Below are 15,315 nucleotides of genomic sequence, written 5' to 3'. Positions count from 1 at the left end.
AAGTCAGCGACGATAGTTTATTTCGTCGTAAACACATTAAAACCCCAAATCGAAATCTTCTTCTGTGGGTCATAATTGCAGGCTCCTTTTTTGAAGTCCAAAGGATCAACAAGACAGCATTGCATATATTGTAAATATTTATTTGCATAAAAAATCTTTTTTTTTTTTTTGCTTAAACGCAATTACAAATGAACATTGTTCAAAAATATACGTTTTGAACTTCCTTCACGGTTTGTACTGTCTTTTTTTTTCTTTTTTTTTTGGAGCTGCTGTGACATAATTGTTGAGCTGCTGAAATGCTTCCGACACCACCTATGGATCTGTAGTCGATGGTGAGCTCTGTGCCGGCTTTGAGTCGCCTGGAAAACAAGACAAAACCGCTCATTTGTACATACTTGGAGGGATTGCTCGCAAAAAAAATGAGCATAAGAACACATTCATTAAAAAAAAGTATTTGGTACAAACGCATCTTATAATTTAATTGATGGGCGATATGAAAAATATTACAATCATTTTCAAACGTTATTTTCATACCTGCTCACTTATGCAAATAAATAAATAAATAATTTTTTTGAAGAACCCAACTGAGGTTACTCACATTGAATTGTTTGGTTAAGTTATTTGTTACGTATTTGAAACCAAAACTATTTTAAAATAATATTCCCTCAAATATTTATTATGTGACAAGTTTTAGGTAATAGTAATCATTAATTTCGACAACAAAATTTGTATCATATCCAAATTTCATCCCTATGCAATTCCCAATGAAAGACGATAAAGATAGTGAACTATCCACCGATGACGCAATAGCCACTACACTCCATACCGCCCTCACCCACCTGGAGAAAAGGAACTCCTATGTGAGAATGCTGTTTGTAGACTACGACTCAGCATTCAACACCATAGTCCTCTCCAGACTCTACACCAAGCTCAGGCAGGGACTTAGGACTCAAGCCTGTGCTGCTGGATCCTGAACTTCCTGTCAAGCCGACGCCAGGTGGTGAGGATGGGCTCCAACACCTCTGCCCCTCAACACAGGAGCCCCCCAGGGCTGCGTCCCGAGTCCCCTCCTCTACTCCCTGTACACCCATGACTGTGTGGCCACAAATAGCTCCAACTTGGTGATAAAATTTGCTGACAACACAACGGTGATGGGCCTGATCACCGACGATGACAAGACGGCATACAGAACAGAGGTCAACAATCTAACAAAGTGGTGCCAGGAGAATAACCTCTCTCTCATCATCGACAAGACCAGGGAGCTGATTGTGGACTACAGGAAGAAAAGGGGGGAGCTGGACCCCATCACCATCAATGGGATTGCTGTAGAGAGGGTCAAGAGCATCAAGTTCCTCTGTGTCCACATTACCGAGGACCTCACCTGGGATGACCACACCAGCCATGTGGTGTAAAAGGCACAGCAACGCCTCTTTCACCTCAGGTGACTGAAGAAGTTAGGCATGGGGCCCAGGATTCTACAGGCCTTCTACAGAGGCACAACTGAGAGCATCCTGACTGGATGCATCACCACCTGACATGGTAACTGTACTGCCCACAACCGCATAACACTAGAGGGTTGTGCGGACGGCCCAGGACATCAGTGGATGCGAGTTTCCCTCCATCCAGGACATATACAATGGATGTTGTGTCAGACCCCTGCCACCCCAACTATGGACTGTTCCAGTTGCTACCGTCAGGCAAGCGGTACCGCAGCCTCAAAGCCCAGACCAGTAGGCTCCAAAACAGCTTTTTCCACCAAGCAACCAGGCTTTTGGGAAAAGAACATTAAAGACACTAAGCCTGGTGCCAGACTGACTGGTACTGACCTATGGTCTTCAGCGGATCATCAGTTTGCTTGCTTGCTTGCTGGTTGTCCATCATCTCTGATGATGATCATCTTCTCCTATTTGTGAGTCCTTTGGTGGCTGAATAGTCTGATCCTGGATGCACAGTTGCGGTTGCAGACAGGGCATGTAAAAGTGATGCTGGGAGGGGGGGCAGGGGTAGCTTTGCGAGCATGCCTCTTCGCATGCTTTGCTACATGGTATTGTGTTCGCTGGTTTTCCAGATACTTCACTCCCTGTGAGACATGAGAACACCAGATGGTGCGGCAGCAGGCAAGTTCCTCCAAAGGAGAAGGGTTGATCTGGCATTTTTTCAGTGTGGTCTTCATTTGGTCTTTGAACTGCTTCTTCTGCCCACCAGCAGTGCGTTGACCAAGGTGTAGTTGGCCGTAGAGGACTTTACGAGAGAGTCATTGGCTGGATATGCAAATGACATGCCCAAGGCACCTGAGCCAATGGTGGTTTAGGGTAGACGCCACGCTACAACTGCCTGCCTGTCAGTCAGTCAGTCAAGTTGCATTTTATGCCTGTTCCAACACCTTTGTGTGTGGCACTCTGTCCTCCCACTTAATGCTGAGGATCCTTTGCAGACATCTCACATGGAAAGCCTCCAGGCTTCTGAGATGGTGGCTGTATCAGTGATACTCAAAGTGTGGTCCGCGGACCGATTGCAAAAAAATCGTGTTTCTCAAGTCACCTTCATCTGCGTTCCAATGCAAAGTTACGAGTACAGCTGTTTTCTAAATGTTTTCTAAATTAAAAGTGAATCAGAATGTAGCCTAAATAAGCCTAAGAATTTTGTTCAATTTGTCTAATGCAAACCTGCGTTTTGAGTCATGTCTCTTCAGTTAGCCTGTGTTACCTAGGTTACCTAGTTAGCTTCCATTCCAATAACAGGATTTTCATATCAAAGACCTCCTAACTATTGTGAAAATTAAGTAGAATCTAACAAAGAGTGAAGTGAACCGTTCAAAATACAAACATCATGGATCGGTGGCTGAAGAGAAAATCCGGAGAAACGACGAACAATGTAAGCAACAAGGTGCAAAGACTTCCTTCTCACATTGAGCGCGTCAGTGTTAGCATCAAGTCCCATAGTGCTAACAGTTTGCAGCATGAGCTAGCTAGCACAACACTCTGAAAAAGCCACTGCAAAAGTGAAACGTAAATACAGAAGCGATTACATTCAATTTGGATTTTTCTGGACTGGAGATGCTGAGGATCCAAAACCTCATTGTGTTGTGTGCTATGACATATTAGCTAATGAAGCAATGAAACCTGCCAAACTCAAGCGTCACTTCGAGTCAAAACACAAGGAATACACCTCGAAACCTGTGCAATGTTTTGAGAGAAAACGTGAAGAGCTTGAGCGACACACGAGAAAGGAAGCCACAGTTTTTATGCCGCAGGGGAAAACGCGAAAGCTACCGAAGCCTTATACAAGGTCTCCCTTCTCATTGCGAAAGCTGGCAAACCTCACTCAATCGGCGAGACCTTGGTTAAGCCAGCTGCAAAGGTTATGGCCAACATAATGCTAGGGGAGAAAGCGAGTGAGGAACTTTACAAAGTACCTCTGCCCAATGATACAGTCAAGCGGCGAATAACATCAATGGCTGCAAATGTCCAAGATCAGCTGGTGACACGTCTGCGTCAGTCTTTTTTTCTCTCTCCAACTGGACGAGTCCACGGACAACGGTAACGAGGCTATTCTCCTCTGCTTTGTGCGGTACATACATGCGGGTGCTGTTCACGATGATTTTCTTTTCTGTCAATCCCTACCAACCAACACCACAGGAGAGGCGATATTTGAGTCCCTTAATAACTTCATTGTGCAGAATAACATTGATTGGAAGAGGTGTGCTGGCGTGTGCACTGACGGTGCCACGGCGATGACAGCCAAACGCAAGGGCCTGGTTACGCGTGTACGCGCTGTCGCTCCCTCTGCCGCATCGACGCACTGCTGTATCCACAGAGAGCAATTGGCAGTAAAAAAAAAAAGCCACCTTGTCTTAAACAGGTTTTGGACGAGGTCATAAAAATTGTCAACTTAATTAAAAGCAAGGCACTGAACTCACGACTTTTTAAAGTTCTGTGTGAAGAAATGGGGAGTGAGCACACAAGACTTCTTTTCCACACAGAAGTTCGCTGGCTATCGCGTGGTGAAGTTCTCACCCACCTCTTTGAACTGCGCGATGAAGTCAAGCTGCTTTTGCATCAAACTGATGAACTTTATGGCAGAATGCATGACTTTCAATGGCTCGCAAAACTAGCCTTTCTTGCTGATGTGTTCAGCACGCTTAATAACCTGAATTTAGCACTGCAAGGAAAAGCGGTCACGGTTTTTACAGTGCAGGACAAAGTTAAAGCCACTCGCATCAAAATGGATCTGTGGTGCGCGCGTCTTGATCGCCAGGAGTTTGACTGTTTCCCAACTCTAGCCGATTTTGTCCTCGAAGCTGAAGAGGTTCTGGATAGCAACACACTTGCAGCCTTCAAGGAACATTTGCAAGGCATTCGCACGCAATTGGGAAGATACTTTCCAGAATTGGATGTGGACCTTGAATGGATCAGAAATCCATTTGGAGACCAACCTCACATTGAGCGCGTCAGCTCCAAACTATCAGCACGGAAGGTGGATAGTCTTGTGGACATTGCATCAGATGGAACACTGAGAATGGCGTTCAGAGAAAAATGCTTGAGAGACTTCTGGGTTCTCGTCCAACCTGAACATCCTGAGCTGGCTGAGTCTGCTTTGCAAGTGTTAATGCCGTTTTTAACCACCTACAACTGTGAAGTTGGGTTCTCCACACTGGTTGGTTTGAAAACCAAGCAGAGGAACAAGATCGATGTAGCCCCCTGTATGAGACTGAAACTCTCTAGTGTGGAGCCAGACATTGAGTCAGTGATGCAACAGCAAAAGCAACAGCATTCCTCCCATTAGTTGTTGACTGCTGCTACCTGTAAAGCTGTTATGCTTATTTGAAATGTGTAATTTCATAGCTTCACAAGAGCCAGTACAAAGATTTGATTCCTATTAAAACGAATTTTTGTTAAATTAACATGAATAGTTCACTCTTTTAATGATGAATTCACATTGAGTTCACCCTGACAGTGGTATTTCAAATAAATTCCCATGTTTTATTCATCACATCACAACCAAAGGCAATAGCTCTGAACAAAATTAATATGAAACAGTAATTACACATACATCTCACAAAAATCAAGGTCAAGGTATATGGTAGAAGCCTAGCCTAATTTTGCTAGTAGCCTATTTATTACATATTTTGTATTGTAATATTCTGCAGACATAATTTGTAATATAAAACATAATATGCTATTGTAAGCCTAATATAGACTGTTTTAAAAGGTTTTTTTTGGGCGGGGGAGGGAGGGGGGGTGTTGGCCAGCTGGTTAGGTGGTCCACGGAAAAAATTTTTATGATCAAGTGGTCCTTGGTGTGAAAAAGTTTGAGAACCCCTGCTGTAGATGGTCCATGCCTCACATCCATAGAATAGTGTGGAAATGCACACTGCTCTGTAAACAAGCACTTTGGTATGGAGACTGAGGTTGCTGTTCTGGAAAACCTTTCTCCTTAGATGATCAAAAGATGTTGAGGCTTGTTTGAGGCGGTGCTGGATGTCATCATCCATTGTGCAGGTGTCAGACAGCATGCTTCCCAGATATTTGAAGGCAGGAACAGTGGCCATTTGTTGCCCTTCTGCTGTGAAGGTTGTTGGGTGGCTTGGGAGGCCGGCACTCATCAGACAGATTACCTGTCTTTTGGGTGTTGATGATCAGTCCCATTCTCCTGTATGCAGTTACAACTGCCGACAGAGTGTTTTGTAGGGTTTCTGGTGCGTGGGCTACCAGGTCACAATCATTGGCTCAATGATGTTCTCAGAGGTCAACTTGGTGATTGCCTGAAACCTCCTGATGTTGAATTGGTTACTATCAAGCCTGAAGTCAATGGTGACTCCAGCCTGCTTCTCCATCCTCCTTCGTAACAGTGTTGTAACAGAGACTAAGAAGATATTGAACAGGACTGGGGCTAGCACACAGCCTTGTCTGACTCTAGTGTGCACACCAAAGGGTTCAGAACTGTGGTTCCCCGCTACCACTCGGGCCATCATTCCTGAGTGAAACTGTCCAAGGATGGTGAGAAACTTGAGTGGAAATCCAAATTTCTTCAGGACTTGCCACAGCAGGGCCCGGTTAACTGTATCAAACGCCTTTGAAAGAGGTCTATGAATGCTATGTGTAAATCCTTGTGCTGTTCCCAGCATTTCTCCTGGAACTGGTGTGTGACAAAGATCATGTCAACGACTCCTCTATCCTTTCAGAAGCCGCATTGTGACTCTGGTATGACCCGTTGGACTATTGCAGTGTTAAGTCTGTGGAGCATGATCTTGGCTAGGACCTTTCCGGCAATGACCAGTAGTGAAACACCCCTACTGTTGGAGCAGATGCATTTGTCTCCTTTGTTTTTATAAATGGTCACTATGCAGGCATCTTTCCACTGTTTGGGGACACACTCGCGACTCCACACTTCAAGGATGTAGAGATACAGCGTCCTCGTACAGAGGTAGCCTCCGTCCTTGAGGATTTCAGCTGGCATGTTATCAAGTACAGGGGCTTTGTTGTTTTTCAGGGTCTTGGCTGCATGTAGGATTTCTTTAGAAGTTGGTGGGAGGTCTAGGTCTTGCAAGGTAGGCTGTTCAGGCAGCTCTGCCAGTACAGTTGAGTCCACTAGGGTGGACTGGTTGAGCAGGGTGTTAAAATACTCAGCCCACCGCTTCACTAACAGGGCCTGGTCCTTGATAAGAGCTACTCCATCAGCAGACCTAATGGGTGCCAGGGAGCAGTTTCTCGGGCCATAGGTGGTCTTAACTGCGTCATACAAACCATGCATGTTGTTCCGTCTGCATGAGCCTGGATTTCTTTGGCTTTCAAAATCCACCACTCATTTAAAGATTCCCCAGAGCTGCTTGGGGCTCAGAGCGGAGGTCTTGCCATTTTTTCTTGAGAGGTTGGGATAGTGGGTTGCTGAGGGCGGCTCTGTGTGCCTTATGCATGTGGTCCAGGAGGGTGGAGATCATTGCGGCATTGTCATCAAACCAGTCCTGATGTTTCTTGGTTTTGAAGCCAATGGATTGGGCTGCATTGTCAAAGAGAGTGTTGCTCAGAGGTCCACTTCTCATCCATCCCAGACTCTGAGTTGATCAGCTGTTCAACATCAACTAATTTTTGGGCTAGAGAATGACGGAAGGTGTTTCGGGTGTCACTGTTGGAGAGTGGTGCAGTGGAGTGGTTTCTTCTTTGGCCCAGATTGGCGTCTCAAGGTTCGGACATGCACTCTGACTTTTGTCAGGATCATAAGGTGGTCTCTCCCACAGTCTGCTCCTCGCATAGCTCTCATAAGGAGCACGTCTTTAAGATCAGCTCGCCTCATTATATTATAATCAAGCAGGTGCCAGTGTTTGGATCTGGGATGCATCCAGGATGCCTTGTATTTATTCTTTTGTTGGAAAACAGTGTTTGTGATGGTGAGGTCATGTTCCAAGCACAGACTAAGAAGTCTTACATCATTGGGATTGACTTTTCCAATGCCATTGGTGCCAATCACTCCATTCCAGTTTTGCATGTTCTTCCCAACTCGTGCATTAAAATCACCAAGCAAAATTACTTTTTCGCTCCTTGAGATGTTGATGAGTATAACATCGAGTGCCTGGTAGAAGCAATCTTTCTCTTCATCATGGGATGGTAAAGTTGGAGCATAGGCACTTATCAAGATGATGTATCAGCATTTTGTGAGGGATATGCGGAGAGTCATCAGCTGTTCACTAATGCCCACTGGTGTTTCTTTGAGTTTGAGTATGAGACTGTTCCTGATTGTAAAATCAACTCCATGAATGTGTTGACCGCCTAGGGGGTATCCTTTCCAATAGAATGTATAGCCCTCTTGTACTTCATTGAGCAAGCCCTCTTCAAGGAGGTCTCACTGAGTGCCACAACATCCACATAATAGTGCTTCAGCTTGCTGGAAATAAGTGCTGTTCTGCGTTGAGGTCTGTCTGTACCATGGCTAACGTCCAAGAGTGTCCTTATGTTCCATGCTGCAGTTCTTAGTGGTACATTGTGTGTTTTTTGACCGCATAGTGGAATGGCCCGGTACTGACCTATGATCTTCCAGCCCAGTATCACGAGATTTCATGTCATAGTCACGAATTTTAATCTATGAAATCGCGCTGGGGGACACGATGTCACTGAAATTTTCTTGTCCGGCACCACGAAGTTGTATCCAATGCATTTCTATGGGCCAAGTTTTTCTTGCGCGAGTCACATTATCAAGATGCTGGCTCTGGCTGGTCTGGCCTCTCGGGAGATTGCCGGTCACTTATATATATTTGAAAACAGAAAAACTACCCTAACCCTAACTGTTATTTATCCACATGTCAGACAGCAGAAACGACACGACTGCTCAGTAACCGTCTACATCAGCGCTCTTTATTTTCCTCACTGCTTTTTTACATGTCATTTTTTTACTTCTCCCTTCTACTGGCCCCCCAGTGGGTGGCAGACTAACTACAAGATACAACACTAACACTAACCCTAACCCTAACCACCATAGTTTTTGTGTTTTCAAATATTGGAAAACAATTTTTCAAGCTTTTGGATGAGTGCTTTACCCCAGACCATCTATTGAGAAAAACATTCAACAGAAACACAGTCAAAATGAGCTACAGCTGCATGCCAAATGTCCAGCAGGTTATTTCCTCCCACAGCACAAGCATCATGGCCAAGGCACAGACCCCCTCACCGCAACCAAGCACCTCCAACTGCAAATGTCATGTTAAGGCATCGTGTCCTCTTGAAGGAAAATGCCAGATAGGAGGAGTCATCTACCAGGCATCGCTGACAAGAGAAGACAACTGCAATGTGGACACTTAGGTGGGATTAACAGAGGGCCCTTTTAAATTAGGTTTAACGCCCATATGAGTAGCTTCAGAAATTAACATGCAAAAAATGCAACAGTCTTAAGCCGCCACATTTTGTCATTGATGGACAAGAATATCAGGTATTCTGTCTCATGGAAAATCCTTGCAAAGAGCAATGCATATTCAGTTAGAGGTAAAAGATGTAACCTGTGCTTGGCAGAAAAGTATTTTATTATTTGCAGACCTGATATGTCCACCTTGAATAATAGAAATGAATTGGCCACCAGTTGTAGACACCGAAAAAAATATCTCCTTTGTAACTATAAGTAAAATGTCTTTATTATCCCCCCCCATTAGATGATACACATATGACATTTATTAGTTTTTTTTATATATTTTTTAATATTTTAACTCCCTGTCCTTCCAACTGTGCCCCAACACCACCCCACTATATAATTCACATAAATTACCTTGTTATAATTTTAATGTATGCCACCTCAACAGTGCCCTGGTCCCTAAATGCTTTTCAAAACAAGCCCCAGTCCCTTAACCCATTGGTTGTGATGTTTTCTACCCCTCCATTGGTTGCTGTGCATTGTAAGCACCTACCCCATTGGTTGTTATAGTTTGAATGTTTCCTCATCTGATTGGTTGCTGTCCAACCGAAATTAGGGGCGTAACGTTGGGCAAACTAAGCTGTATGATTCTTTGTTTAACCACATTAGCAGCTGAGTGCGCGACGCACAAAACAGGCCTGTACTGCTATGCATTAAAACGTTTTTTTCCTGTATCTGTGTTGATATTCTGCTCCTCATTAGTTGAGTACTTATAACACCATTGACAGTTTCGGAAAAAAATGCTACATATATATATATATAAGCAAAAGCTTATACAAACTTAAAATTCCAAGCTTTTGGAAATTTCATGAGTTGCGAATGGTTAAGAACTTCAGACATGCAACAAATTAACAATAGTAATAACATATGACTAGAAGGTCCTCTTGTTGATATCCTGGGACCTCCTGGGAAAAAGTGATTGAGAAGGATGAATAAGAACATGCTCTGTCCCTCGACAATGATTGTCAAGGTGACTTTTAAACCCCATCTGGTCAAATGTTGCAGCTAAGTGACCTGTTCAGTAGTGTATTTACACTAATGGAAAAAAAAGCAAAGCATGGCAAGGCTAGCAAAGAGCATGCATATTAAGTTTACATTACATGGATTAATAATGGTGTCAAAAAATGTAAAAAATTTTGTTCATGGACCAAAAGGGATACTTACTTTTCAGTGAAAAAGGCCAACCGGGGAAACCTGAGGTCATGTGTATCCACGAAGACATACTGCTCAAACAGGTTTGGGCTACGATCGTGCTGTAAGGTAGAAAAGTACCATTCACCTCAATCAGACATTGGACACAGTTGAATTTTTCTACCTGCGTAGGTGAAAAATTACTTTCCACAGTACAGTATTTAGTAATCAAGGACTAACACTGAGGTAGCGTGCCACATTCCCTTCCATCTCAGCATCAATGATGTAGCAGAGATCCTCCCCATCAAAGAAACCCCTGGTAGTAGCCTTGGTGGCAATGTTGAAAGACTCCTTTGGTCTCTTTTCCTTTGCAGCAGGACCAGATTTTCTTCCTTTGCAGGCTGCAGTCTCTGCAGGATCTATGATGAACATCAGCACATACATACATACATACATACATGGGTCACCATGTCTTGAATATTTCCAATTTTAGAAGTTCAACTCTGTCCATCTGCAGGACTTCTACAAATGTGTCCCAGCAGACAGGTATCCAAAGATAAGGAAACATGCCCAGGTGATGCTCTCCCTTTTTGGTAGCACCTACATCTGTGAACAGACTTTCAGTCTCATGAACCTAAACAAGACTAGGCTCGGAAGTTCACTTACTGACGCTCACTTGCAGAGTATCCTCACCAAGTCAGTGAGTCAGCTGCAGCCTAACATTGACCCACATGTAAATGGCAAGGACCAGCTGCATGTATCTCACTAGTGGAGCTCTCTAATATTGCAATTGCTCATGCACTGGATGACTGAAAGGAAAAGAAAAAGGACATGTAGGTCAGGTGACTCTGCCATACTAAATTGTCTCTAGGCGTGAATGCGTGTGTTGGCCCTGTGATGGCCTGGCGGCCTGTCCAAGGTGTCTCCCCGCCTGCCGCCCAATGACTGCTGGGATAGGCTCCAGCATCCCCGTGACCCTGAGAGCAGGATAAGCAGTTTGGATAATGGAATGGAATGGATGACTTAAGTTAAGATATTTTAAGGACTGTGTTCATCATTTATGAATAATTTTCAGGCAAAAATTAAAATTTCTGGGGCATCTGGGTAGCGTAACGGTCTATTCCATTGCCTACCAACACGGGGATCCCAGTTTGAATCCACGTGTTGCCTCTGGCTTGGTCGGGTGTCCCTGCAGACACAATTGGCCGTGTTTGTGGGTGGGAAGCCGGATGTGGGTATGTGTCCTGGTCACTGCACTCACGCCTCCTCTGGTCGGTCGGGGCGCCTGTTCAAGGGGAAGTGGTAACTGGGGGGAAATAGCGTGATTCTCCCATGTGCTATGTCCCCCTGGCGAGACTCTTCACTGTCAGGTGAAAAGAAGCAGCTGGCGATGCCACATGTATTGGAGGAGACATGTGGTAGTCTGCAGCTCTCCCCGGATTGGCAGAGGATGTACAGCAGCGACTGGGAAAGCTTGGAAGAGTGGGGTATTGGCCGGATACAATTGGGGAGAAAAAGGGGGGGGGGGATCCAAAACAAACAAAAAAAAGAAAAGAAAATGTATGACATAACAGAAGGGAAAACCTGCTCATTCTATAGACTAACATATTGCTCAAACATAAGTTTAATGTTAAGCCTTATTTCTATCAATTTTTTACATTGTCTTAGTTTCCATACTATCACAAAAACATTAAAAACCAAATCCAAATTATATGAATGGCATTCCTATCTTGGATGATGATAGCAATCAATATTTAATATTTTGATCAATCAAATAAAATTGGGGGAAATTAATATTACCCAGCTATTAGAACATGAAAAAAAGGATTGACGAGTTGGGTCCGCGGTGGTGTAGCGGTCTAAGCATCGGCTTTGTGTCGATGCAGTTGCCCACTGGGGACCACGGTTCGCGCCCCGGTCTCGTCAGATCCGACTATGGCTGGACTCGACGAAGCAGCAATAATTGGCAATGCTGTCTTCGGGAGGGGGGCGGAGTCGGCTTGTGTTTGTCACATGAATGCGTCTCTGGGTGTGTCGGAAAAAGCAGTGGTTCGGCCTGGATTCGCCTTGTCACGGAAGTGGCAAGGCGTCTCCTTCGAGACTGCCGGCTGGAGAGATGCAGTTGGTAAATGCATGCAGGAAGAGGGTGGGTGTTTGAACTAAAATAGGGATCGACTGGCCACTACATTGGGAAAAAAGGGAAAAATCAGAAATAAATTTTAAAAAAAAAAGGATCAACGAGTGCTCAGTTAAGTGGGTCCAAGTCCTTTGCCTTTAGTACCACATGTATGCTCCCGCTGAGCTGGGATCAAATCCTGCCACAGCTTTCAATCCTATGTCTATCCTACTCTGTCTTCCTCTCTAGTTTCTAACAATCCAAATATGTTTAAAATATACTTAAAAATAGATGAGAAGACAGCCCACTCTCCTGTTAAGAAAAAAAAATAGTTCATAAATTACAAACAGGCTTCAATATGGTTGTACGGACTGCATTTCCTTTTTTAACAAATTAACTTTATAAACTAGGTCCCTGATGATCAGGTCTGTATGGGGATATACCCCAAATTTCTGTCTCATCCTCCCGCAGTATTATGACCCCTGCATCTGTGAAGCAACTTCTGTCAGAGCTCAGAGCTTTGCACCTAAGGATATTGGAACTAGAGTTACTGTCAGATGGTTCTATGAATGTCCTGCTCCTTATTCTCGTTGCTGTTATTCCTCTCACTGTTACCTTCACGGCCATTGCCAGCGTTATTATCCTCTTCCTCCATGGACTCTTCCAGGTTTTCAGCTGATGGAGTGATAAAGCAGTAGGAGAAAGAATAAAAAAATAAAATAAAGAGTCTTTGTGTCCCACATATCTCAATGGATGACAGGGAACATTTATCATCTTTGGCATTTTCTAGAAAATGCACTGGACAGAAACAAGCACTGGACAGAAACAAGCAATAGCCCTAACATCCTCCCAGTCATCTGTTTGACAAACTTTGACATCATCTCCCGCTGAAAAATTCAGTCTATACACCACGTATTACTGATTCAGTCCGCAGCATTCTTAACATGGTGCTGCTTCTCATTCTATACAATCTGCCCAACAAAGATAACTGGGCATTTGTGCCCATTTGCCATTTAAGAGTAAAATGATCCAAATTAGTCTTCCTCTAGGAAAAGGAGATGTAATTTGTCTGTATACATTACCTGTTTCGCTGTCTGAACAATAGGCCTTAGGCTCATAATCCTCTTTATGAATCTCCACTCTCTCTATAAGGTTGAGTTTGGCAAAGTGTGTGGCTGAATGAGTGTTCTTCTCACCACATATAACTCTACCTGTAGAGAGACAGTCAAAAATAGAAGATGTTCGAGAATTGTGTCAAGCTAGTGGAATACAGCGATCAGCCAAAACATTAAAACCACATGAGGCTACTGCCATCATAGAATACCGTTGCCATGAAGGAATGCAGCTACTTGGTCTGCGACAATGTTTAGGTAGGTGGTACATGTCAAAGTAACATCAACATGAATGCCAGGACTCAAGGTTTCCCAGCAGAACATTGCCTAGAGCATTACACTGCCTCCACCGGTTTGCCTTCTTCCCATAGTGCATCCTGGTGCCATCTCTTCCCCAGGTAAACGACGCACACACGCCCTGCCATCCACATAATGTAAAAGAAAACGTGATTCATCAGACCAGGCCACCTTCTTCCATTGCTCCATGGTCCAGTTCTGACACATGTCCATTCTAGGCACTTTCAGCAGTGGGACAGGGGTCATCTTGGGCATCCTGACCAGTCTGCGGCTACACAGCCCCATATGCAGTGCAATGCACTGTGTGTTCTGACACCTGTCTTTCATAGCCAGCATTAACTTTGTCAGCACTTTGAGCTACAGAAGCTATTCAGTGGGATCGAAACAAACGGTCCAGCCTTTGCTCCTCACACGCATCAGTGAGCCTTGGGCGCCCATGACCCTGTCGCTAGACCACCGGTTGCCTTCTTTGGACCACTTTTGGTAGGTACTGACCAGCTGCTGTTTTGGAGATGCTCTGACCTAATCATCTATCCATCACAATTTGGGCCTTGTCAAAGTTGCTTAGATTTCATTATACATGCTCAATAATCCAGGTAAGAAAATCAAAGAAAGTTGAATCAGTCCATCTGGATACAATGTTTATTGACAGATACATTTCATCACTCATCTAAGTGACCTCTTCAGTCTAAACTAACTGCAGGTATCCCCACCCTTATAAACAATACAGTGCATAACGACCTAAACCAACGATCAGTTTCATATGCGAACATGGGCATGACCATTAAGTAGAGTTTCAATGGCCATGTGTACTATTCACAGAGGATTTGGGAATGTTTGGAATCACAGCATTGTAAGATGGCGACAGATGTACTCTTAGCCCCCCCTGCATGCAACTGTATTGTTTATAATGGTGGGGATAGTTTAGACTGAAGAGGTCACTTAGATGAGTGATGAAACCTATCTACCAATAAAGGTTGTATCCAGATGAACTGATTCCAAGTTCTTTGAGTTGCTCAATTCTAAAACCCACTTTAAATTGAAGCTTAAGTGTCATGCTGGAAAATGGGATCAAAATTTTGTAGTCTTCTTTGCCTCCGGATGAAAATTAGAGCACCGCAATATATCAGTCATGTACCCTTGGGGTGTGTCTTACCACTGTAGGCGCAAACGAAGGTGCCCTTGGCCACATCGTCTAGACATCGAATACCCCAGTCTCTGCCAGGGGCCATAAAGACTTGCAGCCGCAACTGAATGCCATGCTGTACCACCCGGTTGGAGCACATGCGAGGATTACAGCTACACCGAGCACTGCACTCATACAACCTGGAAAGGGATGATGGGAGGACAACATGACAGATCATCAGGTGATTTGTTGCCAAACTGGAGGCTGCACTCAGAACGCAGTAATTCAGACCAGTTTATTTAATTTTTTTAAGATTATGTAACTCGTGAGAAGTGAGAAGATTCAGCCTGCTGCATTCTACACTAGCTGAGTACACAAACAAAAATGTAGACGATGAAAATAGCATATCCTGAGCAGAGTTAGATTTTTTTGAAAAAAGTTTCAGGTTTTTCTCCTCTCAGTTTTGTAGGAGACAACAGCAGTGCACTTAAAGCAACACAAGTGCACTGCTTATTTAATTGAGTAAATTAGATGATTCAAATGTCAAGAGACCAAGAAAAGGCTTGACACAGAGGAGATGCTTGGCCTCAAATAATAATACAATTTATTTGTGGGCACCTTTCAGAGCACTCAAGGAC

The 15,315-nt window shown here is 44.1% G+C and overlaps 1 protein-coding gene across 1 annotated transcript in view; it reads right to left on the bottom strand.

The window, feature by feature from the left end:
* Nucleotides 1-156: 156 nt before the first annotated feature.
* The window catches only part of setdb1a (SET domain bifurcated histone lysine methyltransferase 1a), a 33,034-nt gene continuing 17,875 nt past the window's right edge, over nucleotides 157-15,315 (bottom strand). Inside the window, exons 12-17 of the mRNA XM_056298014.1 lie at nucleotides 14,708-14,877; nucleotides 13,225-13,353; nucleotides 12,758-12,817; nucleotides 10,267-10,445; nucleotides 10,060-10,148; nucleotides 157-359 (exon numbers count right to left, since the gene is read on the bottom strand). Coding sequence (XP_056153989.1) covers nucleotides 200-359; nucleotides 10,060-10,148; nucleotides 10,267-10,445; nucleotides 12,758-12,817; nucleotides 13,225-13,353; nucleotides 14,708-14,877 — 787 coding nt within the window. The 3' untranslated portion in view covers nucleotides 157-199. The remainder of the gene's footprint in view (nucleotides 360-10,059; nucleotides 10,149-10,266; nucleotides 10,446-12,757; nucleotides 12,818-13,224; nucleotides 13,354-14,707; nucleotides 14,878-15,315) is intronic.

Source organism: Lampris incognitus, chromosome 18 (assembly GCF_029633865.1).
Source record: "Lampris incognitus isolate fLamInc1 chromosome 18, fLamInc1.hap2, whole genome shotgun sequence".
Taxonomy (NCBI): domain Eukaryota; kingdom Metazoa; phylum Chordata; class Actinopteri; order Lampriformes; family Lampridae; genus Lampris; species Lampris incognitus.
The sequence above is the reverse complement of the archived record's forward strand: the minus strand, read 5'-3'. Positions and strand labels throughout refer to the sequence as shown.